Source organism: Pseudochaenichthys georgianus, chromosome 7 (genome assembly GCF_902827115.2).
Source record: "Pseudochaenichthys georgianus chromosome 7, fPseGeo1.2, whole genome shotgun sequence".
Lineage (NCBI taxonomy): Eukaryota > Metazoa > Chordata > Actinopteri > Perciformes > Channichthyidae > Pseudochaenichthys > Pseudochaenichthys georgianus.
Genome location: NC_047509.1, coordinates 21538240 through 21562963, shown reverse-complemented (window position 1 = coordinate 21562963; position 24724 = coordinate 21538240). Strand labels below are relative to the sequence as shown.

Sequence of the window (24724 nt, the reverse complement as noted above, 5' to 3'; positions counted from 1 at the left end):
TCGACAGGGTGGAGTGGGGCTTTCTATTTGAGGTCCTTAAGAGGTTCAGCCTCGGATCCAAATGTGTGTCCTGGATAGCATTGTTATACTCTTCACCCAAGGCTTCAGTGAGTAGTAACAGGATGAATTCTCAATATTTTACACTAGGCAGAGGAACTTGCCAGGGTTGCCCTTTAAGCCTGTTACTATTCGCCATGGCGATCGAACCCTTATCAATTGCACTTAAATCTGCCAGCTTTAAACAAGGAATTATCAGATATGGTTCAGAACACATACTCTCGTTATACGCTGACGACTTACTATTGTTCATTTTTAACCCTATATCTACCATTCGTCAGATAATTGGTCTGTTAACTCGATTCGGAATCTTTTCAGGGTACAAATTAAACTTTTCCAAGAGTGAGTGGCCCTCCAGATCCCCGATAGACTCATCCCCTTTAAGATGTCCAGGAGTAATTTTAAGTACTTAGGTGTGAATATATGTGGAAAACTCTCAGACCTTTACAAAAACAACGTCCCACCACTAATTGACAAACTCAAATCTGATTTGGAAAGGTGGAATCATTTTCATTTAACTATCGCTGGGAGGGACACTGTATCAAAATGAACGTGCTCCCTCCCTTCCTGTACCTCTTTCAATGTCTGCCAGTCTTCCTACCCAAATCACTTTTTTGTAAAATAGACACACTAATCTCCTCTTTTTTATGGCAAGGGAAGACTCCTAGAATTAGCAGAGAGCTTTTACAAAGGCACAGATTTATAGGAGGATTGGCGCTTCCAAACATAAGACACTACTATTGGGCAGCCAATATCCACAAAATAATTTTATGGATTAAGGAACCGACATTGAGTTTTTTTATATACATGTATGTGTGTGTGTGTGTGTGTGTGTGTGTGTGTGTGTGTGTGTGTGTGTGTGTGTGTGTGTGTGTGTGTGTGTGTGTGTGTGTGTGTGTGTGTGTGTGTGTGTGTGTGTGTGTGTGTGTGTGTGTGTGTGTGTGTGTGTGTGTGTGTGTGTGTGTGTGTGTGTGTGTGTAATGTGTGGTGTGTGTAGGTTTGTACATATATATATGTGTATGTGTATATGTGGGTAAACATATGTGAGTATATGGATACATGTATTATTCTTATTATTCTTTATTTCCTTATCTATTGATTTTTTTTAAATTATCATTTACATTACTTTATTTTTACCTATATATGTATTTATTGATTTACTTTACTAGCTAGGACCGGGAGGGGGGGAAAGGAAAAATATACACCGTATAAATGTAACTCATTGTGCCTGACTCAACAAAAAAAAAATATTAAGAAAGGTTACTGCCATTTGTATAATGAACTCTATTACCGCATTACCTACACAAAGTATGATTCCCTACCACAGGCTATTCACATAATCACAGCCAAGAGAGCCACTATGTTTTTCTGTAAAAGATGACATTCACCTGCATCAGTCAATCATTTAGCTTTGCATTTCGTCAGCTAGCAATAACTTTGATACATGTTTCTCATTAAAACCAGATTTTAAACAGAAAGCATCTGTATCACTTTGGTGCTTCATAGCTTACATTCCTTCCTCTGGCATACATTTATATCTTAATAAATGTATGGGGGGGAGCCATACATCTCATCTGACCTGTTATTTTCTGTGTGTGTGTGTGTGTGTGTGTGTGTGTGTGTGTGTGTGTGTGTGTGTGTGTGTGTGTGTGTGTGTGTGTGTGTGTGTGTGTGTGTGTGTGTGTGTGTGTGTGTGTGTGTGTGTGTGTGTGTGTGTGTGTGTGTGTGTGTGTGTGTGTGTGTGTGTGTGTGTGTGTGTGTGTGTGTGTGTGTGTGTGTGTGTGTGTGTGTGTGTCTGTGCGCTTAGGCGTGGGCGTGTATTAATCTAAATGCAGATACAAGGAATCCCACAGCATGATGAATATTGTTTGCATACATACAATGCAGTGTAATGATTTATTTTAGGATGTACAGTTTTTGAACCTTGTAAAAAGTAATGGCTACATTAGACTTGGTCAAGTCATGGGAAAAATGTTGTGCTTATCGTTAATGTTAAGGTAAGACTAAACAGGGAGTTACAGGAAATAAATATTTGGCTGAACCTAATTTTCTTTCACAAACATTCATCCATAACTAATTTGCATTGGCTTATTCATTTTGATATCACTCAAACTGCTTAGAGTACTGCTTATTTTGTAATACAAATAATGTAATATGTAACCGCACTGTGTGTATCTGCAAATCTTTGTCACAGAAATGTCGACACCTGCGAAAAAGCTCATCAGCATATCTTCCCACATGAACTTGAAAAGCAAATTTGTATTATATGATATACCAGGTGCCTGATCGGTATTGCACATCTAACATTCAAAACAGATATGAGAAGGAGATTGCTGACTTCTCAGCTACTTCCATTATCAGCTCTAGAAATAACAACATTTTTAATTCTTATCTATCAATTGCCAGATTGGGCTAGTGAGTTGTTAGATTTAGTAGCTTAACTTTGCTCCAGGCAATGCTTTTTGCAAAGCCCTTTCATAGTGGGAACACCTTGTGGATATGTGTAGACGACCACCCTCTGGACACAAAGGTTTGGTCAAACCTGCATAGATAGTTACAAATTGGCTAGATCATGACTGAGATACATTTTGGGTAAGGGTGTTGGGAGGTGTGTAGATTTGATGTTAAAATAACATCAATATTACAGTAAGACTAAGCTAAGTCAGTCAAATGTCCTCACAAGTATAGTACACATCTCTGAGTGTATGCTGCTAAGAGGAAATCAGGCTCAGAGGTAGAATGGCTGCGTTTTAGGCAGCTAAGGAATAGCTTCACACCGCAAATCAAAAGTGCTAAATCAAAGTACTATCTGTCAGTAACACAAGAATCTGAATAATCCTGGAAAATTTTGGAAAGCCATTAAATCTTTATCCACCGGCGATATCCGTAATGAGCTACCTCCGTGCATTACCACAGCATCTGGCTCTATATCGGACAGGGCCACTATGCTAAATTGCTTTAATGAGCATTTTGTGTCCTGTGGCTCTCTATTTGATTCTGTCACTAACTCTGCTTCTGTGAACACTACAGTCTGTGACTCTGAAAAACGTGTGTTGGAAAACCCTTTTAGTTTTACCCCTTTTACTGTTGATGTTGTTTGTGAAGCTTTAACCAAGCTAGATCCTAAGAAACCGGCTGGCCCGGACAACGTAGAACCCTTCTTTTTAAAGATAGCTGCAGATTTTATTGCTCCACCTCTCACTACTCTTTTTAACCTCTCCCTCAGCACTAACACAATTCCAAAATTGTGGAAGTCAGCTTATGTCCTGCCTTTGCTAAAAGAAGGGGAGGCCACCTTATTAAATAACTATAGGCCCATCTCTAAATGATCAGTTCTGGCTAAGGTTCCGGAACGCTTAGTGAGTGAACAGGTAAAGGAGTTTTTATGTACAAATGACATCCTGTCTAAACATCAGTCAGGCTTCAGAAAGCAACACAGCACCATCACTGCCACAGATGAAAGTAGTGAATGATGTGGCGAGTATTTTAGATAATAAGCAGAGTTGTGCAGCTCTGTTTATTGACCTTTCAAAAGCGTTTGACACCGTCGATCATCACATTTTAAAGCAGAGGCTAGCCAGTATAGGTATGTCCAGCCATGCAGTGGGGTGGTTTGTAAACTACCTCTCTGAAAGGTCCCAATGTGTTCACTTTGATGGGCTGTCTTCTGAGTGGTTGAACATTTCTAATGGTGTACCACAAGGTTCTGTTTTAGGTCCACTTTTATTCTCCATCTAAATCAACAGTTTAGGTGAAAATGTGGATGAAGCTACTTTACATTTTTATGCGGATGATACCGTGATGTACTGTGCAGGTCCCTCCATTAAGGAGGCTGGTGTTAAATTACAGGCTGTTTTTAACATTATTCAGACTCAGTTCTCTGAACTAAAGCTTCTTTTAAATGTGGATAAAACCAAGGTAATGCTCTTTTCTAAAGCAAAAAAGACACCAGAGCCTGTTTTAGATATTGTAACTACGCAAGGAATAAAACTTGAAGTGGTTACCCGTTACAAATACCTTGGTATCTGGCTTGATGATTGTCTCTCTTTTAAACTTCATGTCAATATCCTGCTTAAAAAACTGAGGGTTAGGCTAGGTTTCTTCTACAGGAACAAGTCCTGTTTCTCGCTTGAGGCCAGGAAAAGGCTAGTCACTGTGACCTTTTTACCTGTGCTGGACTATGGTGATTTGATGTATATGAATGCACCTGCCAATTGCCTGGTCAAGTTAGATGCTGCGTATCACAGTGCACTGAGATTTGTGACAAACTGTAAAGCATTAACCCATCACTGTACCCTGTATGCAAGGGCTGGTTTGCTTTCACTAACTGTACGGAGGCTCAGTCACTGGTATATTTTTATATACAAAGCCATGTTAGGGAAACTTCCATCTTATATCTGGTCCCTGATCTCACGGAGAATTGTAAGTGGCTACTGCCTGAGATCGAATGCTGTGGTTTTATTAAATGTGCCAACTGCTAGGACTGTCTTAGGGAAGACAGCTTTTAGATGCGCAGCTCCTCTGTCTTGGAATAGTCTGCAAATTAAATGGAAACTGAACAATCTGGTGCCACTAAATGTTTTTAAAGCTCGGTTGGATGCTACTCAATCGGAAGCTATTGGTACCTGTTTATGTGGATAATTATGTAAATGATGCTGTATGATGTCCTTTTGTTGTTCTATTTATGTTTCATGTGGAACTACTTGAGCAGGTCTCCCTTGAAAAAGAGATCAATGATCTCAATGGGATTTATCTGTATAGATAAAGGTTTGAAATTAAATTAAATGAGGAAGGAGCAAACTGAAGGCAGAACAAGAGATAGAGGTTTGGGGGAACAAAACAAAATGCAAAGCACAATGAGCAGAAAGGGGGTCAGGCTATAAAAAAAGAATCTGGAGGATGGATGGAGGGAGAATAAATGAGAGATGAAGTGTGGAAAATAGGGAAAGGCTGCTGATGTGCTTCTTAAGCAGGTCATTGGACGCGGTGTGCCGTGGGAGGGCTTGTTTAAGCATGGCTAACAGATTTCCTCAGTCCCTGCGGGAGCTTTTCCTTAAAGCTCCGGTACAGAGAGGCACTGTCACATCAGGACGCATGATAAGGAAATGGAGCACATGGCCATTAAATAACTTCTAAAATGTCGTCCATCACAGGAGGTGAGGAAAACTTCATTACCCATGGGTGCCATTTGGCTATTCAAATGGGGCAGAGCTTGATAAAACTGTATTTCATTAAATCAAAATAAACCTGTACTTTTCCTCAATTGCTATATTTCCTGACATAATAGCTGTTGGAACAGTTAATAGCAGCACAAGTGAATGTTGTTATAAAGACTCAGTCCTTCAATTTGAAAGCTGCGGTCTGTAACGACAAACATATCATCATCATCATCATCATCATCATCATCATCATCATCATCATCATCATCGCCCTCTGCTGCAGCTAAATGAGGTGTTGCATCAGCGTTGTGCCTCAGCAGTGATCAAGGTGCCCCGCTGAAGCTGCAGAATCAATACTTGTGTCCATCATGTCTGCCTGGGGCTCCTGAGCCTTCTGCGTGTCTCTGATGTGGGCTGTGAAGCCTAGTTTACAGCATACTGGTGAATACTGACTCTTGATCCTGTTCATCTGCTTATTCAGCACTGAAGAGCACCTCTGTAATCCACCGCCACCAGTTCTTGGCAGAGTTCGTGGTCGACACCAAAGCCCTGTTATTCACACAAACCAGCACCGCCTCCAACTTCACTGACAGGCCTACAGGCTGTACTTCACACTCTCACACACGACCACAAGCTCTGTAGTTTGTCAAATTCTCCCTCTCACTCTCAACAGATACACACAACTCAAAGAGCTACGCACAGGCCCATGGGTGCTAATGGCTTCGGGGCATCATATTTCCCAATTTAAGAGAAGCTGCGTTGATAGTGCCATGTGTCTCACGCTGACTTCAATCCGCTCTCCACGCAAGATCGCTTCCCTAATGACAGTAATTGCATTGAGGAAGCCCCCGGTCGTGTTCAATTACCCATTCCCATCCAAGCACACGGGTCTAATCTCGCAGTGTAATGTACGATACAGATGGCTCTAGAAGGCAGACATATCCATCATCGCCTCATCTTTGCTGCAACGTGGGAAATCCAGCAGGAGAACCATGTAAGATTTAAATGGGCTGAGATGTGCCACTGAGATTTCATTATATTGTAATATCTGGAAATGGTGTTTTCTAAAGTAGAATTGTGTCTCCTTGAGAAATAAAGGAAAATTCTCTTCCTGGCTCTTTCCAAATGATTAAACACAGTAAAAAGAAGACTCACCCGAGAGGTTTCTCCAGGCGGCTGGCAGGTGAGCCCACGATCTCTCCCAATGTACAGTGGACCTGTCCCAGAAAGTCCTGCCATGGGGGGAACACACAGTGGGATAGAGAGAGACGGAGGATGGGGGCGTTCAGGTGGTTAGGGGGTAACAAGGACAGTCGGCGAGGAATAAAGCATCGTCATAAGCATTGTACGGTTATAATTAAGGACATCTGAGGCAGACACGTACGTTAAAGTCGGTGGGCTTCCAGGGTGAAGAAGAAAGAGGAGGAAGAGAAAGAGACCAGGCAGCAGCAGTGACACAACAGAGCATATCATGGAACAGAAGACACACCACTCAAATACCAGACAGTCATCAACCAAGTGCAAGAAAGAAGAGCAAAAGTGGATATGTGAAAGAGCAGATATGCAGCACAGAAGAGTAGACGATGAAGAGTCAGAAAGTCTCAGAGGAAGCAGGAAAGAGAATGTGAAACAGCACAATAGATGGAAAGCAACAAAGGGTTTCATTCAAAGAACAGTGTGTTTCCAAGCCATGCAGCACAAAATAACAACAATAAAAGCATTACAGTGACATTTGGTGGTATGCAAACCAAGTGCTGCAAATATATTGTTTATGTATAAAATGAGACAGAGTTTATTAATCAAAGCTTTCAACGTTAATGATGGCACTAACATACATGTATCACTATAGCTGGGTATTGTTCCTTAATGTGCTGTCTTAGAATATGAAAATTAGATTGCAAAGTACACTACAGAGCGCACAGGGAAATGTGTTTTGAAAGGCTTTGATAATGATCTGCAATGCTTCATTTGAGGGTATGCCAGATGCAAATACAACTCCAATTATAATAGCTCTGAAGAAATAAAATATGTTCTCAAACTAAGGCAGGTGGAGAGTGTAAAATAAACAATATTTTGGCAGATGAAGGATAATCCTCTCATTATTCCCAAATATATTTGAGCATTTTAGATGCCGTAAACTGGTTTGCATAAAACCTAAAAATAGCTCAAACTAGTTTCAGGATGAAATATAAACTAGTTCTGAAGAAGAAATAAAGTGTTTTCACTTACATGCTTTGCCAGATCTGGACTTTTAGAATCAATATCATACCTGAAATCACAAAGTCACCACAAATCACATGGGCACAGATGGGCGAAACATCAGGAGACCTCACATTTTACTACCAAGTCTAATAATAAAAAAACACTGGCTGCAGCTTGGACATTTTCCTCCTGTCGATCACACACTGGGTCATTAAGGGAGCAAATAATATGACAGTTGATTAGGAAAGTGGTTCTATAGTTTATTCATGTAATTTCTGTACTATGCCTCGGAGATCATACTTAAACTACCTACAGATGCACAGAAAGTTTCCAGCATTTGCCAGACTTAATGTAAAAGTAACTAAGCCTCATTCAGCCCAGGCTCCCACCTCTGTGATTTAAAGAAATATGTAAATGAGCAACACTAATTGTGAGGGGGTTCCAGAGTTGAATCATGATAGCATGCCAAATTCATTCATTAAGTGTCTAAAATCCTTTGAGACCTGCAGCCTGGCCTGGATACGTCGCTGAAGTTCACTGGGGGACTTCATGCTTGAAGGATGGAAGAAAAAAAAGATATTTTTTTGGAAGCACATCTGTTCTCCTTGAGTAGGGAGGAGAAAAGACAAAATGATCCTGACTCTGTTCTGGGGGGGTCTCAAAAGGAAACCGCACCTTCTTGACCTTCTCTCCAGGCTGGTATTTTTCAAGAGGGGGAAGGCAGCAGTATGTGAAAGAGGGGGGGGACAGAGGTCTCTGCGAGTTTCATGGGACTTAGTTTTAGAGATTTGCTTTGCTTAGCAGGAGAAATATTAAGGATACAACTTTATTTGAAATATGTATCACCCTTATACCAATCTCCTTTCAAAAAATGACTTCTGAGACTCTGCACCAATGAATAATTCCTCAGGAGAGCTGGCAGTGACAACGGAGAGAAGAGAGAAAATAAAAGACCGTAAAGGGGGGAGGGGGGTTAAGAGATAGATGGGGAAGACAGAGTGACTGAGGGAGAAGATGTGAAGCTTATGGTTAAAAAAAGAAATGAACGAAATGGGGGACTGGTTTGGAAGAGGACTGCACATTTGAAACTCGGTGTGTGTCTCCAGAGGAATGGATCAAACAGAATAACTCACACGTCAAATCGCAGGTTTTGCTTCTCCTCAAAGAAGTAGTCCAGGATGTACTTCCTGATAAAGTCCGGGTTCAGTGTGTTGTCGATGACTTCTGTTCTCCCGAACTAGACCAGAACCAGGAAAGAAGAAGAAAAGAGACGAATAAGTAATCCCAAAGCTACATCCACATGATAGCAGAAACTACATCCACAGTTCTATTAATGTACCCCCCCCACCCCATCTTCCCCCTGCAACAGTGTGAATTCACAGCTTCAGATAAGCTCAGATTTGATTAACAGAAGTCAGTGATCACACAGTTCAGCTCTTCTTCTCCACCTCTTCTCATTGTGCTGGGGATGAGCAAGCCTGAGGAAAACACTTTATGGACTCCAATTACACTAATTTATTAATATCACAATCAACGCCACTTTCGAGCTCATAGTGACTTCAAAAACAAGGGGTGGGGATGATGAGCTGTTACAAATGATGGGAAGGTGGCAAGCCATCTCCAGTTCCCTGGCATTATGAAGAAAGTGGGAATCCGTCAGTACTAAAGAAAGACGACACTGATACAGAGCAAGACCTTCTGATGCGGGGATGTGCTGATAAACAAATCAACAGGCAAACAAAAGTGTTGTGCATAACCCCCATCACACACATTATTGAATCCAAAATGAATAATTGAAAGTCAGAGGATGTATGCGGAGCTGCATAAATGAAAGGAATTGGAACCATAGACTGACACAGGGAATTAATAATAGCAGTGTTAAGGTTTAATGAGGAGATGTAGCAGCAGGATTACAGGCTCACAACTTTGTGATTACATGCAGAGGGGGTAAAACTCAAAGTGGGATTTAATGTGGGGAGCGACAGAGTAACGTTGCAGAAGAAGAATACTTTTAACAGATGGACGCCTATGCTAATGCTAGAGAGTCTAGCTGGATGTGTGTAACATATGACAGTATGAGGGAGTGGATTTACTGAAGTGTAACCTGCCATCAAACATAAAACTGTGTCTAAGCGTATAAAAGTTGAACTTCTATGTAGCAGCACTAAAATCTCTCTTCCTACTGTATACCTGTCAGAAAGTGGGAGCATACATAGAGGGAGTTATCTGCACCAGGCGAACAGCGGCATCATTTTATGATAGGAGCTGAATGTGGCAACAGGGGGCCGATAGCATATTCAATTTGGTACTAGCCAAACTCAACAGAAGCATAAAATCCGCACCAGAGCAGAGAACAGCCACCCGAGGAAATAAAACATCTCTCATACCACATATTATTCCTTCCTTGGCAAGTACAAAGTGGGCCTGTAAAGCCAGAGTTGCAAAGCACTACGATTAACTGTCAACCCCCCCAAAAAAAGGATATCTGGGCATTGGCAGTCAGTGTGCAATACTTCCCTCCAATAACCCTGCCTTAGATAAATGGTGAGCTCCAATGTCACTAAATTATCTTGGTAAAAAGATTAATGTCTACTAATTCCTCAGCGTGGAAAGGCCAGGCTTGCTTACATTTATGGAGGTTACATTGTGTCAGCTGTTAAGTAAAAGCTGTGGAAAGAGGAAAACATGTCATGCACTCGGAGTAATTAAAGACGAGGGAGTTGAATATTAATACTTTAAAGTCATGTGGTAACAGATTGATGGGCTGCAGTTACAGTTTTATATATTCGGCTAAGGATGCTTACAAGGGGAGGAATTGATGGACCTGGAATTAAAATATCCAGATGTTCTACTCTTGATGGATGAACTTGAAAGACACCAAGCCGATGGGGGTTTGTCCCACACAAGAGTCATTGTATTACAGACGGGAGGTGGCACAGTGAAAGGTGCTCCGACCAACCACATCCACTCTGAGGAGAACAAACAGGCGCAGATCATGACAGGGGCAAACGAAGGGCTTAGCAGCACCTTTATCAATACTGCACAGCTTGACTCTGCAGCTCACACAGGCAGCTGTCCGGCTCTGACTCTGTATCTCTGTCAGGGAGAGACGTCCAGGCTGCACGCAGTGTGGAAGCTCGAGGCAGGGCAGTGTAGCCAGAGGTGACAAGTGTAGGAGCCTTGACTACATTTGCATGATAATTAGTCAAACTAATTTATGGCCTCATTAAAAGCATATCGCTGTGTTGCTGCTACAAGCACCAATGTTTGCTTTACTGGTGGCCACTCTTAAAAGCCTGTGAGCAAAAAAGATAGTTCAGGTAACAATTGGTCATTAATTTAATTATTCATGTTAGTCGCCATTTTGTCTACAGTTAGGTTAGTAGAAATGACATTTAAAGACACAGGACGTGATAAGATGCCACTCTCAGTAACCCCCACGTGACTCCAAATGCATCTGTACTAAAGTGGACAACAATTTTCCAGAGGACTTTTAAAGTGTGAAAGTTACGTTGTGAACCCAATCAAGATTGTAGTCCAGTGTGTGTTTGTGTGTGTGTGTGTGTGTGTGTGTGTGTGTGTGTGTGTGTGTGTGTGTGTGTGTGTGTGTGTGTGTGTGTGTGTGTGTGTGTGTGTGTGTGTGTGTGTGTGTGTGTGTGTGTGTGTGTGTGTGTGTGTGTGTGTGTGTGTGTGTGGTACTTCAACCTTTGTGAGAACCAGTTGTTTGAGAAATATCGATCTTCTTATCTAACCCTTCAGAGAGAAAGTGTATTTCACAAAATGTCAAACTATTCCTTCCTTGATAATGACAGAAGGCCAGTTAATAACAAACATTAAGATAAACATGGATTAGGGGCTTAGCGAGGAGTTGCGTTTGGAGAAACTCCCATGGCACTTTTGTTTTTATAAACAAGCTATATTCTTCTATTATGATGCATTTTGCGGTTTAAAATCTGACACACGATAAATGTTGTATCGCTGTGTGTGTGTGTGTGTGTGTGTGTGTGTGTGTGTGTGTGTGTGTGTGTGTGTGTGTGTGTGTGTGTGTGTGTGTGTGTGTGTGTGTGTGTGTGTGTGTGTGTGTGTGTGTGTGTGTGTGTGTGTGTGTGTGTGTGTGTGTGTGTGTGTGTGTGTGTGTGTGTGTGTGTGTGTGTGTGTGTGTGTGTGTGTGTGTGTGTGTTGTTGCTTTGCTATGCAAAGGTAAGACGGGGCATCTCTTCTCATCCATGTTGTGAACCTGCCTTGTGCCACTGAAATCTGTTTTAGACCTTACTCTATTTATAAAAGCCAAGAAGCACCAAAATACAGATTCCAAGTGAAACCTTTGTATCCTGGAGCCAAGTCTTTCCCACTCCTAAATCTGTTGTGTCACACCAATGTGCACCGGTCTGACACCAAGGCCTCTGTGTGGAGTCAATACACATGGCACTCCTATTCAGCCAGAGTGAAAGAAATAGCAAATAGTGTCAGCTCTTAAAAGTATCTATCTATTCGTGTTAGGCAGCAGGTACTGTACACACAGTATTGATTGTGCTGTATATTACTGAATGCCTGGCTTTTAGCTTTTGAAAAATAACATTCATGTTCACAAAAAAGGGTCCGGCTGCCTCAGATCAAAAGAATATCAGTCTGAAAGGAATCTTAAATTAGGAGTTTTTTTCTGTATACCTATCCATCAGGATTACAGGAACAAATCATCCCAAAGGCATCACTTGTCTTGCCACAATAGCTTTCCTCTCTATACGTTACCTGTCTCTGCGGTCTAATTAAAGTGTTAATCAGCCAATCAGTCACAGCTTACACAGTGCTGACCAGCGCACGGATATTCACAGCGTTAATCAATCGGAAATGATTGGCACTCACAGCATTTACCTCGAGGGGGGTGGGGGGGTGTAAACAGAGAGCAGCCTGTGATAGAGAGGAGACATGCTGATGGAGTTGTGTCGACAGAGGGGCGATCTCTTACCTCTCTCCACTGTTTGCACTCAGCGCCCTGCGTGTACAACACCAACACTGAAGAGAAAGAGAGAGAGTGCACTGTCACGGCACCATCTCAATCAAGCATCCCGCTTCTTCGTACGGTGCTTTGCTGTAATTCATCATTAATTATCCCATCTCACCCTGACAGCATAATGAAGTGCCAAACTTGATGATGCTGCACTGCATCACATTCTGGGTATAATGGGCACATGCAAAGAACAAAGCTCTTTAACAACATTGTAGACGTCTGGAGCTCAATTTAAGCCGTGCAATCAAAAAACAATATGCAATACAATAACAGTTGGAAAATCTCTTTATTCCCATATTATATTACGACTTTAAATTAAGCTGAGCCTCATGCTCACAGCGTGATCCCTCATATATCTTAGGGTTCATCTTCCTGTGAATAAAAAACAGGGCGAATGTGATATTTTCCAGTGGCTTATTTACACAAAGGGCTCGAACCTCCTCCTTATTATGATACATGTCTCTCCCATTCTTCATCCTGCAGGGAGCATCAAAGAAAATGCCTTTATGGAGGTTCCCCATGTGTTTCACCCAAAGATACCCATTTGTATTCAAAGTCTGGCCCTGCATGCATTAAGGTACTTTCTGTAGCTCTCAGTGAGGAAAGGTTGTCACATTAATGTGCAAATTATATGCAGTTATTGAAGGAACACTTTGAAATAGCAAAGTAAACTGAATCAAAGTGAAGCTCAGCTCAAATAAAAGTAAAGCTTTGCCGAGGGAGAGAAGGGGATGAACCATTTTCTGAGCAAGACAAAAGCCATGCTTAAATCAGCACTGTGAAAGCTGAGAACTTACATGGGTCGGATTTGGAGAAAGTGTCTCGGTCCAAGAGATTTCTGGAAGAGAAGAAAACAGTCACTTTAAAACTGGGCTCTGGCAAATGTTTTCATTTATGTCTAATTCATTTCTCACAATTGTAAGAATAATGGGCTTCCACAAATGTGGAAAAAAATAATAATTTACAACCACACTTCACATGACAGTGAAAGGACTGCAGTGGACCCAAGGCTGAACACTCTTATTTATATATTCTGAAGAAATATGTTATTATACTTTCTGCTTCTAAAACGGACAGAAATAATTATGAAAAGGATTTTCAGCTTAAACAATAGTGAAATTATTGTTAGTGTCAGCTCCTAATGCACAAGGGATATGGATTAAAAAAACATCCAACAGATGAGCAACCTTTATCAGCAAGAATTCTACAGTATATCTCTTAATACTGTATGTCCACAGCAACATAGACAAGTGTGACCTGTTTCCATCACAGATTAATATATTTAGCATTTAGCAACAGCTCATGTGAGGAATGTTTCATCATTTCACAGCAACAGAAAACTCAATATATCGAAGAGCTCCATCAGTATGCTAACATGAGCATGCTTATGTTCAAAGCTAATGCAGCAACCAAGGGAAGCTACCTGCAAAAGAGCATATCATTAGTTCATAGTTTGGGTATCTAAGTCACACTCATTCAGACTAGTCCAAATTCAATCTCCCCTATTTTGAACAACAATCGAAGAAATCAGACTCCTATTGCAGGTCAGGATACGTACGGCAGCATTTCCCTCAGTCTAAATCCTCTAAGGTTAAATGAAATAAAGCACAGCCTTGTTCTGACACTCATCATCCAACACCTTTTCATACAGCTAGACTCTGATTGGCTCATTTAAGATGAGAGCCGCAATCAGCACTCATTTTATTCATTCCACCTTAATTGTTTGTCTCTAATAGATTGGGTTTGTGATTTTTTTTGGGCAGACAAGTTAGTTTTCCTGACGACGTCAGCTAAATGAAATATGATGCGATGAGTCTTAAACATGTCCTTCAGTCACTGTACAAGATCTAACAAAGCAGATATAGCATCGGTGTCCGACCTTCAATAGTAGAACATTTTATACGGGAGGCATTTTCCACATAGTTTAAATGATCTCATTAGCATATCAGTATAATTCAAAAGCCTGTAAACACGTCTTGTTTCTGTTTCCCTGATTGTTAGCCGTATCAATAAATAACTTGCATGCAGTTCAGAACAAACCTCATCCCTCTAGGGGACAAGAGGATTTCAATGAATATAGATGAGGATTCAGGACTGAATACAAGCAACAGGGCATCATTCATGTCCATGTATTCTGCATTCCTGGACACAAAGTCTTCTGTCACAGGGAAACGTGGGCGATAATAGAGTTTTGTTAGGTATTAGCCCATTGTCAGTGTAATTATCAATGGAGATAACAAAGCCATCAAGGACTAACTGCCTCTTTGCATCTACCTGTAACCGTCTGGCATCCATTACCACTCGACAATTAGCCTGTCCATCACCTCTCAGTGCAGAAGAGAACATGGGGAAAGGAACATTGGGAAAAATGACATGCTGCTTTACATTTACACAATGTTACTGGCAAATAACAAGGCTTCATTACAGTAGCCGACGTCACTTTCCTGTAGCAGACATTTTTTTTATTCCAGGAAGAAATTATAAAAAGATTTATACGCCGATTTAAATTAATCCACCATCTTACTGTGTGCACATGGCCAGAGAACACAGTGTTGCCGCAGGATGGGTATTAACATCTCAGATAATCCGCCTGCCTTCACTAAAGTAACGCGTATTTCAAAAGTTAACTCCTTCTCACCACGAGATAAGAGATAAGAGAAGATCATTATCCCGAAAGCTGATGTAGAACAAGTTTGTTGATGAATATAAAGTTCATTGAAAGTAGGACAAAAGTAATTAGATCCAGCTACTTTTCATCCACACCACATTTCATCCCTCAGCCGTCTTTCATACCGTGGCACTTTCGTGATCACTACGACCATCTCATTTTAAACACGTGAATGGAAATGCCAACATCACTTTTCCTATTCCTTCTGATCTCACCGCCTTCATTAAAACTGAGTGCAATCATTTCCTCTAGTCGCAGGAGCATTATATATGTATCACATGTGAAGCAATCAGCTGGGGTTCATTATTAGATGCAGAACAAACAAACAATGAGAAATGTCATTTTACTTGAGAAACAAAGAAAATATAATTGATGTAATGTCCCTTTCTCTGGCTCATCATACCTAATAAAGTATTGTTTTTATTTGTCAGTAAATAAAGGCTTGAAGTTAATGTTTTCGCACACTTTAAATAAGTAAGGCAGTACGAGCGAAAACCTAAAACAGTCCGCCAGCCAACGCTCGTAATCTGCAAACTCACTCTGGCTTTATTAATGGGACAAAAACGTATTGAGTTTGGCTTAAAACATTTTCTACTACAATTTAAGAATGAAGAAAATTTGACCTCTAAAAATGGCTGGTTGCTAAACAGTGATTTAAAAATATATATTCGGAGCACACGCTCCCTCTGGGTCAGATCCCTGAGGATGATGTAGCAGCTCCTTGGTCCATGTGGCTGATTATTAAACTAAGAAATGTGAGAATTAATTACTGCACCCTCAGTGCCTCATTGTCAGCAGTCCCTTAATTTTTCTCCACTTTCTTAAAGTTACTGAACGCATAATTGGCACCTTGGAGGAATAGCATCTAATTCCGTGGAAAGTGGTTTTAAATAGTCTTGAATTTGGCTGGCTAATCCCCGCATGAGCTACTAACTCATTGGTTCTTGAAAGGAGACCACAAATGCAAGCATGAAAGTCTAGTTTCTGACCGGGTGAGAGAAAAGAAAGTCTTCATGCTAGATGGCAGACAATGGGAGATGGCTGGGGGGAGGACAGTTTGTATTTTCAAGCCACTTTACATTCTCTCCTCCCCTCTGGCCCTCTCTTCTCTGACTGAGGATAGACATTTTCTTTCCACTCACACAGCATGGGGTCAGCAAGTCCACTTTTTGTTTCAAATGCCCTTAAGCAGCTTATCAGGGGTTGAAGAGTCAGAGAACCAGACGGGAGATATATGCTGCTGCAGAGGTCGACAGGCTCTTTACAAACCGGAGGGATCCCATTATTTCGACTGAAGTACTCCGTTTTCCTTGAGGGCATTTTTGTAATGCAAAAAGGAAATATCTTCAATACATTATGCAGGAAAAATCATGAGATACGGGCGATAAGGAGCAATCATGTGAAATTAAAATAAACAAATGAAAACAACAACTGATAGAATGTTTTTGCACTGCTGCATTTCATTATTGGAAATGATCTCTGCCAGCACACATAGTAATGTTGCTTTTGTGTGGATCTCAGAAACTCCCCTACATTTTATTTAACACACAATCCGGTCCCTCTCCTAGTGTCCTTCACAGTGATGGCACCAGGTGTCTTCTCCTCCTCCATCTGTTTGATTATTCATTTTCTGCTCAGCCTGGGATCTCTCCAGGTGGACAGTACCTGCAGCAGAGTACTCCCTGGTTGGCCGTCTCGCGGGCAGGGACAGAATCTCGGTCATAAAACTGCTAGAGTAATAAATGAGGAAGCACGCACGCTGTGACTCCCTGTCTCTGAGGGGCTTTTTGTGTGTGACAGATGTCCAACCAGGGAATCATATCTGTGCTAATTGCAGACTATGACAGCTCAGGGTTTGAGCAGAGAAAGATATTTTTTTTAAGAGGAACTAAGAGAGCTTCACACACTCGTGGTATATGGCTGTTATAATCCTGGCACAGCACTTTGCACTTCGCCTACTGTGAATTCACACCAATGAATGTTGGTCCCATGTGAAAAGACCCACTGTTCAAATGTCTTTGCAGACACACACCAACCATACATATACTGTACTCCAAATACGGGTAAACCACATTAAATTCTACACAAAAACCTAATAATGAACAGAAAAGCATTTCTAAGCTCACATATTTTGGCTTTGAAATGACAGTAACTGATCATTAAATGGAGAAAGAGAAAGGAAGCTCGGCTTAGATTCAGCCGAGTGTGGAGGGGAGAGAGCAGGGTGTGTTCATGATAGTAAAGCATATGAAGAAACTCTCAGAGGATAACACTAATTGATGTTAGTGAGGGATGAAATAGCTGCAAGTGTACCATGTGGGGGGGGGGGGGGGGGGGGCAAACTACTGGTTGTATATAAGGTGGAAAAGAGAAATGCGGATATCTAACTGGCCATGTACTCCCGTTGAGCATCCGTCATTTGAAAAAGCCCAAAGCCATTAAGGTGGTGGTACACTTCAATGAGCCTAACTGACAAACACTAACAAGCACTGTAAGTATTCAGAAGCATGACCACAACCTATTCATATAAATATGTTATGCAGTTTTACTAAAGTCTTATAATTAGACTGAATTGTCATGGTATGGATACAGCATCAAACAGCACAGCAAGGCGCCTCAAAGAGTGCTGTGTTCAGCTCAATATACAGCAGACAATGCTCTGACCACCTAAAGGTATATTCACTGTTTACTGCAAGAGTAAGGTGAATATAGGAAGATCACTTGGAATCCAAAGCACCAGGATAACAGCGTGTTCCACCTGCTGGCGTCGGGGAGCAGATACTGGAGACACCATGCAGCACTGAGGGGCTCCTACCCTCAGGCCACTGGCACACCCACCAGTGTGTGTCCACTGATGAGGGGTTTCATTACTTCCTGGACATGAACATTTTTGTAAAACTCTAAATTCAATATGTTGTTGCAGGGTTTTCTTTACTTTGAATTTCTTAAATTGTATACAATTTCTTGTTCTGGCAGTACATTGCCAGGCTATGACCTATACCACTTGAACACCAAACATATCACTTGTACTTGACTTCTAAATTAAAAAAGTTATTCTTGTTCGATTCACACATTTGAATGATAGTCCATCTCCCTACTGTGAAAATGTATAGTGTTTTAGTTATCAAATGTTTCAGCCACATTTACATTATAGCATATACATTCTCATCCACACCCCTTTTGGTTTCTTTATAACACCTCCACTACACTATCTCAAGAAGTACAGAAATCAGAATAATCTGACAATGAGTAGCTCGTTTTGGCTTGCAGCTTGTCACCATGGTAGAGTCCTTTGACGTACGCAACATAATGTGCTGAAATCTTTACAGAGGGACCTGGCACACTTTGGACAAATCTGCTAGCAGCTCGCACATTGTCCAGACAAGCTGTGATGTTGGGTCAGATATCCCTGGTTACAGAAATCTTCCAACACAGTTTGCTGACCCTTAAGGTCCTCTCAAAATAGTGACAGAAGCAGTTTGACACTTCAGAGCCAAGAGGGACTGCTAGGATTTCTTATTGCTGCACCAGCCTCTTGACTTTTCCTGTCATTCTAATCAACACTTTGAGATGACACAAGCAACATGCGGCGTGTGATACAACACCGGCATGACACCACAAAGTGTATCTATGGGATCCCCCTCTGCTGTCATATATCCCATATGAGAATATATTAATAACACCGACCCCACGACAAGCCAAGTGTCTGGTATCCAAACTCATTTTCACTGTCTCAGGGGTTCATGCATAATCATCCGCTTCATCGACCTGTGAGACTCGCCGGCTCCGATCTTAACATCCCTAAATTGGAATTTTAAAAAAAACGACCTCCCCTTGGCACCTTTGTGCCGCTCAGCCTCGATCCCCAAAACAGATGTGACACATCACTCTCTTTCACACGCAGCACACACATAGCACACACACAAGTCATCCTACAAGATAAAAGCTGCGAGCTTGCCTCAGGTCAGTCTTAACCCAGAACACAAAATTAAATGAGCGGCACAAAAAAATGCACAGAAAATTCTAATATATTTATCATTCAAAGAGATCTTGTTTCAATATGTCATGCTCTTGCACAATGCAAACTCAATTCAAACAGAGACGGTTAACCGCAAAAACCAGGTCAGGCTTTGATTGAGTGGGTAACCAAAACTAAATGAGAACAACAGCCATTAACACAACAACAACAGCAGAGTTACAGGCCATAACAACGCATTCAAATAAACAAAAGGTTTTCACACAGCTTGAATCCCAATAGCTCTGCTCAGGCAACTGTTTTTGACAGATTGAGCAGCGACAACTCACATCCTAATCGTGCTGATGATTTCATGAGGCTACCACCACCCCCTCTCTTGCTTCAGATCAAAATGCATTCCACGTTTTAGGATCGACCCATGGGAACAGCAATCAGTGGCCTTGTGCACCCAGGATCCTCTCCTGCGAGCATTTGTCACAGGTAGTTATGTGACCTCTCGTGTGTTTCACCAGGTAATGAATCCCTCTGGAGCGGGGTGGCCTGTTTGAGTTAGATCTCCCCGAGCAATGGAGTGCATTGATTGGATGCAGCGCTACTCTAACCAATCAATCACAGCAAATGAATGTTTACAGCGAGCGCTAACGCAACAGCAGAGAACAGGAGAAGGACAAGGTGCATTGTCTTGGTCCTGATTAAATGGGCAGTGGGGACTGATAAAGTTTGAATGTCAAGTCGTCAGGTGGGAGGCTGAGCGCAGAAGAAGTGAGGGTGGCTTTGTCATACCTGTGGTGTGGTCAATGGACCAATATATTCCTATAATACACCCTCTGTTGACGTGTTTTCAAGTGGGAGGACAATAGAAATTCAACACACGTCCTTGTGCTTAGTGGTTTCGTTGGACTTTCATGTACTTACAATGAGACAGCGTTGATGTATGGGCTATCCATCAAACAGCTCTGTTTTCTCCCTCAATCTCCTCTGGATGGGTGCTTTTTAACAAATGGGATGCCAACAACGTATCTTACAAGAGCATGACAATATGTGTACCTTGATCTATTCTGATAAGGGGTGTAAACCTATGTGGGGGGTGTAAAAAAGAATCAATTCATTAAAAGAATATCCATGCGTCAAGCCTTCAAGGGCTTTGTAATTTGTATCTGTGTGCAAATGTTCTGTGTGCAAATGTTCTGTGTGCGTAACAGAGGAACCACAGAGCAGAAGCCTCAGTTTCCCTTAAGTCTACATGGGAACTCTGAGACGGTCGGCTAAGCAGGGAAGTAGAAAGGAAACATTTTACCATCCAGCAGAGTTCACATTTACTACTTTGCTCATAATTAAAGCATAATCTAGCAAACCACATAGACAACTTCTGAAATATGTATCAGAGCCGCTTCCATATTAACAAATGAACACACTCTTTACTGCCACGTAAGAGGTGGGATCAGGTCTGTAAAAGCAACAGGGGACCACTGGCCCTAAACCACTGAACTGCATTGCCTGGCATGTGTTTGTTAAGGTAGAGGTAGGAAAAGAGGCCACTTGATATTGAAGAGCCATCTTATCGCTGAGTTGGAGTGTAGCTCTTGCTGCTAAGAAGCAGATGCTCTGGGCTCGGCTCGGCTCAGTGGCTGACCTGTGAGGAAAACCAATCAGAGCCATAGACTGAGAACAATCTGGGGGGGGGGGGGGGGCAGTGCTCCCGAACACTGACCTCTGACCCCTCTGTGGCCCCCCTAAAAATGAAAAGTGAAAAAAAAAAAAATGTATGATTTATTACACGATGTATTGAATGACGGAATAGACGGAACTAACGTTATTCGTCATTCTAGTCGGACCCATTAAAGCGGTGCACTCAGGACCCATTAGAGCGGTGCACTCACTTTCACTGTCCTGCTGAAGCGCGCGAAAAACACTTTTCATCTCGGATCATCAGAGGCTGTTGCATCCAAGAAAGACTGTGAGTTTCGAGAGACTACCACGATAATTGAAGGTGAGTTAAACTATTGTATCCGTGTAATTGTAGGCGTAAAGTAGAGATGTAACTGTTCATTGCCTTTATTTTTATATAAATATGATATGGTGTTAGTGCAAAAATTGTACTATAACTTAAGCTGAAGCTAACAGTAATAACTATAAGATATATCTGAAATAAATAAGTGTACTGAAATAAATACCAATAACTGGATTGCATTGTTTTCTTATGCGCAATTACTTCATACTGTCTAGTTCTCTTTTTCGTCCTGCATTTGTTGTGCCCCCCTCAGAAAATAACTGGCCCCCCAGTGGCCGCCCCAGTCAAATTGGTCTAGAACCGCCACTGCATAGCGATATGCACTTGCTTTGATAAGAGGTTGTCTGCTTCAGTCCCTCCAGTTTGTTAGGGGAGCTTGCTGTTATATTGGCAGAGGGTTATGGGAATGCCTGAAGGCCGCAATTCAATTCCATGTGCTGTGCAATCTCCAAGCTCACAGGCTTACTAAATCAATTACACAGAGTTGTGCCTCTCACCCAAATAACACCCATTGTTTTTGTCAGATGCTCCTTGATGGACCAAAGACACACTTGCTAATAAGTGGGAGAAATGGCGTCATGCATAGCTGTTTATTTGGTAAGTGTTCAACTTTTGAGCTGTCCAGTGTTTGATCTTTGCAGCAATCCTCAAAGGTCAGACATGACATGCTGCAGCAAGTTCTAAAGAAGAAAATGCAGGACCTGAAGTCGTTGCCGTTAAAAGCAGACAATGTGTCAAGGACCAAAGAAAGCAGAGATTCTCTTATATCATACTCTGTCCTGGAACAAGTCTTTGTTTGGAGAGACATTAATGACAGTTGAGGGAGCAGCAGATCAACAGAGCCGGGGGGCATCCAAACATATCCAGCTCAGAGTATGAAGGTCTGTGTCCCACCAGGGAAACAACACAAGCTGCTTCTCAGAAAACATGCCCCACAATAGAAACACACACGATAAGCTCCATAACTAAAAGACATTGTTACATAACACAAGATCCTGAAGTGCTGATTAAAGGTGCAAGTGAGTCAATCAGCAGAAAAATTATCTCACACAATTCATCATATTAATCGCTTATCATAAAATAAATTGTGCAAAAATGGCAGAAAATTGGGTTTTCCGCTTCACAGTTATTGAGATGTATTGCTCTTCTCTGGTTTACATACTTTTCAATTGAATAACTTTGGGGTTTGGACCAAATAAACTATACATTTTCACTATTTTCTGACATTTTAAACTATTAATTTATTTATCTAGAAAATTGCCTGCAGATGAATCATATATAAAATAACGATTAGTTGCAGCCCTAATGCTTGCCGTCTTGTTCTAAGCAGCCCCTCTCTCCCCAGGGCTGCACCATTCTCCCTGTCAACTCTGTAAAGGTTAACAGATTCCTTCTGAAATGTGACTAATTAATTAATATACAAAATGTCTCCTACATGGCTACAGCAATGTTGGGTTTGTTGAACAACTTTAGAATTTTAAAATGGATGACATTTATAAAAAAAAATGTTAAAAAAAAGACAATCAGTCTCCTCTCCAAAATGTCCCCTCCTGAGTAAATGCAGAGTATCAATAGAAGTCAAACGATAATGAAGAAAATGATGATAGCAAGGTGTTTGTTGAAACAACTTTTGCCTGTGGCTTAACAACATTAACATCTGAAATCTCAATAGCATTTTTAACAGCAATGCATATGGGAAAACACCATTTACATGCACATAATTCTGATGCTGCCCGGAGCTACAAAGAGCTAAACATTGTGGATTATGGAACAATTACTCACAGAAAGGTGCCTTCGGACACAAATTAACCATTTCCATGAGATACCTTAATTGCAATTGTACCAGTGAAGACAGAATACTGCATGTTGCAGCAGAGAATACTGTGACTCGCAACCTGCGCTGCCCCACCCCATCTATCCGAGACACTTGCAATCTTCGTGGTATTTTTGAGGTCTTGGGGGATGGGGCTGAGTTAAAGTCTAATGGACATTGAGGACAAACATATTTAATTCAAACGGGTGTTTTTACGTTTATTTTACAAACAATTGTGGTTTCTGGAGCCAGTGAAGCTGAACATGGCTCCACGCACGACAAGTTGTCTCAGGGGAAACCTCTTGCACGCGAATAGTCTCTATGACGATGGAAATCTCATGTGGACCGCGACCCTGCGCGCGCCAAACACACGCACAGCGCAGAAGACCCACACACTGACAGAGACATCGAAAGGTACAAAACAATAATACACGGGGAAAACTAAGCAAAGGCATAAAAGTTGGCTTTTTCCTAACTATATTGAAGGCATCCCTTTGTGCTTTGCTGATTAGGTGTTTTTTTGAATTCACATTCCTAACGCAAAGCCACTCAAATGGTTAAATGTTCCAATGAGGTCTATGGATCGTTTAAGCAGAAGAGCAATGATCACTATGAGGACTTCAGTCATTTTACCGTTTAATAAAGTTATTTTATTCTTTAAAATGTTAAACATGTTTTAGTCTTTTCAGCAGCTAAATGTTAAAATGACACATTACTTAAAACGGTGGCACAGCCAAACACACACACATCTAGCGCGCGGAGCTCCCCAAGCCCCGCAGAGGGGACTCACCTGCAGGACACGGTGATCTCCACCTTGGTGGCCGGGATGCTGCCACTGATGGGATCGAAGTCACACACCGTCGCCGTGGCCTCCACCTTGTCCATTACGTCTCCCTCCATGTGTGCAGGAGACCGGGGCCAGCTCCCCGAGCCGCGTGAGTCCCTCTGAACCGGGAGAGTCCGCGGTGGAGAGACGGAGAGCAGCGGAAGAGCGAGCAGGAGCGGATACGGTCCAGACAAACCCCCTAAGTGCTGTCCACTGGACGGGCAACAGCATGGGAAGTTTAATGGGAGGCTGCAGCAGTGAGGCGATTGATTTAACTAAAGTGGGATCACATGCCAGGACGCATAAGTGCCAACTCCGCTGTTTACCAGGCACAGAATGAGCTCTTCTGCCTGAGCAGCGTCTGAAAAGTAGAAGCTGTGAACTCCACCCCTCCTGTCTGCATTCCCGTATACATGCGGGGCAGCGACTGACAGCTCGTTGCAGATTCAAGGCAAGGTGAAGCTCTGCTGTACGGATCGGTGTTTTGCACCAAATAAATAAGCAGCAAAGGGGGAGAATAAAGACTTAACTTTCGAGTGTGTTCTCTTTCTTGTTACTTTAGAACAGATACATATATATAATAGTGTGGAACGTGTTAATTATCTCCTGTTTAAGACGTTTTGGTTTATGAAAGGTCCGAGGGGTGATTCTCTGCATGCATCTCTAAGTTAGCAGCTCGAATACATCGTCCAGCTGGACATTTAGGGGAAACGCGACAAATGAATAGTTTATTTTCAGTAAGTGCTAAAATTGCATCGGTTCCTTAAGAGCCACATGCTCTTATTGAAAGGCTGCCTGGTGCTCTTTCAGCATCTGGACAGCTCCTCAAACTCCTACAGCTTCAGTGACAGCACTGTTCCTCGTTTATCTTGCCATTAAAAAGTAACGTTTGTTTTTCTTCCACACCGACAGTACTGTATATTCATCTCTGGGAGTCTGTATGTGAGGCTGCGCTCTCCCTGGGGAGATCCATTTCCCCTTAATCGTTATCTTGATTGAACAAC

At 41.8% G+C, this 24724-nt stretch overlaps 1 protein-coding gene across 1 annotated transcript in view; it reads right to left on the bottom strand.

The window, feature by feature from the left end:
- cpne5a (copine Va) overlaps nucleotides 1-24132 on the bottom strand; it is a 55150-nt gene extending 31018 nt beyond the window's left edge. Inside the window, exons 1-6 of the mRNA XM_034086193.2 lie at nucleotides 23685-24132; nucleotides 13224-13264; nucleotides 12385-12431; nucleotides 8552-8655; nucleotides 7446-7485; nucleotides 6372-6448 (exon numbers count right to left, since the gene is read on the bottom strand). Coding sequence (XP_033942084.1) covers nucleotides 6372-6448; nucleotides 7446-7485; nucleotides 8552-8655; nucleotides 12385-12431; nucleotides 13224-13264; nucleotides 23685-23794 — 419 coding nt within the window. The 5' untranslated portion in view covers nucleotides 23795-24132. The remainder of the gene's footprint in view (nucleotides 1-6371; nucleotides 6449-7445; nucleotides 7486-8551; nucleotides 8656-12384; nucleotides 12432-13223; nucleotides 13265-23684) is intronic.
- Between the last annotated feature and the right edge of the window lie 592 nt (nucleotides 24133-24724).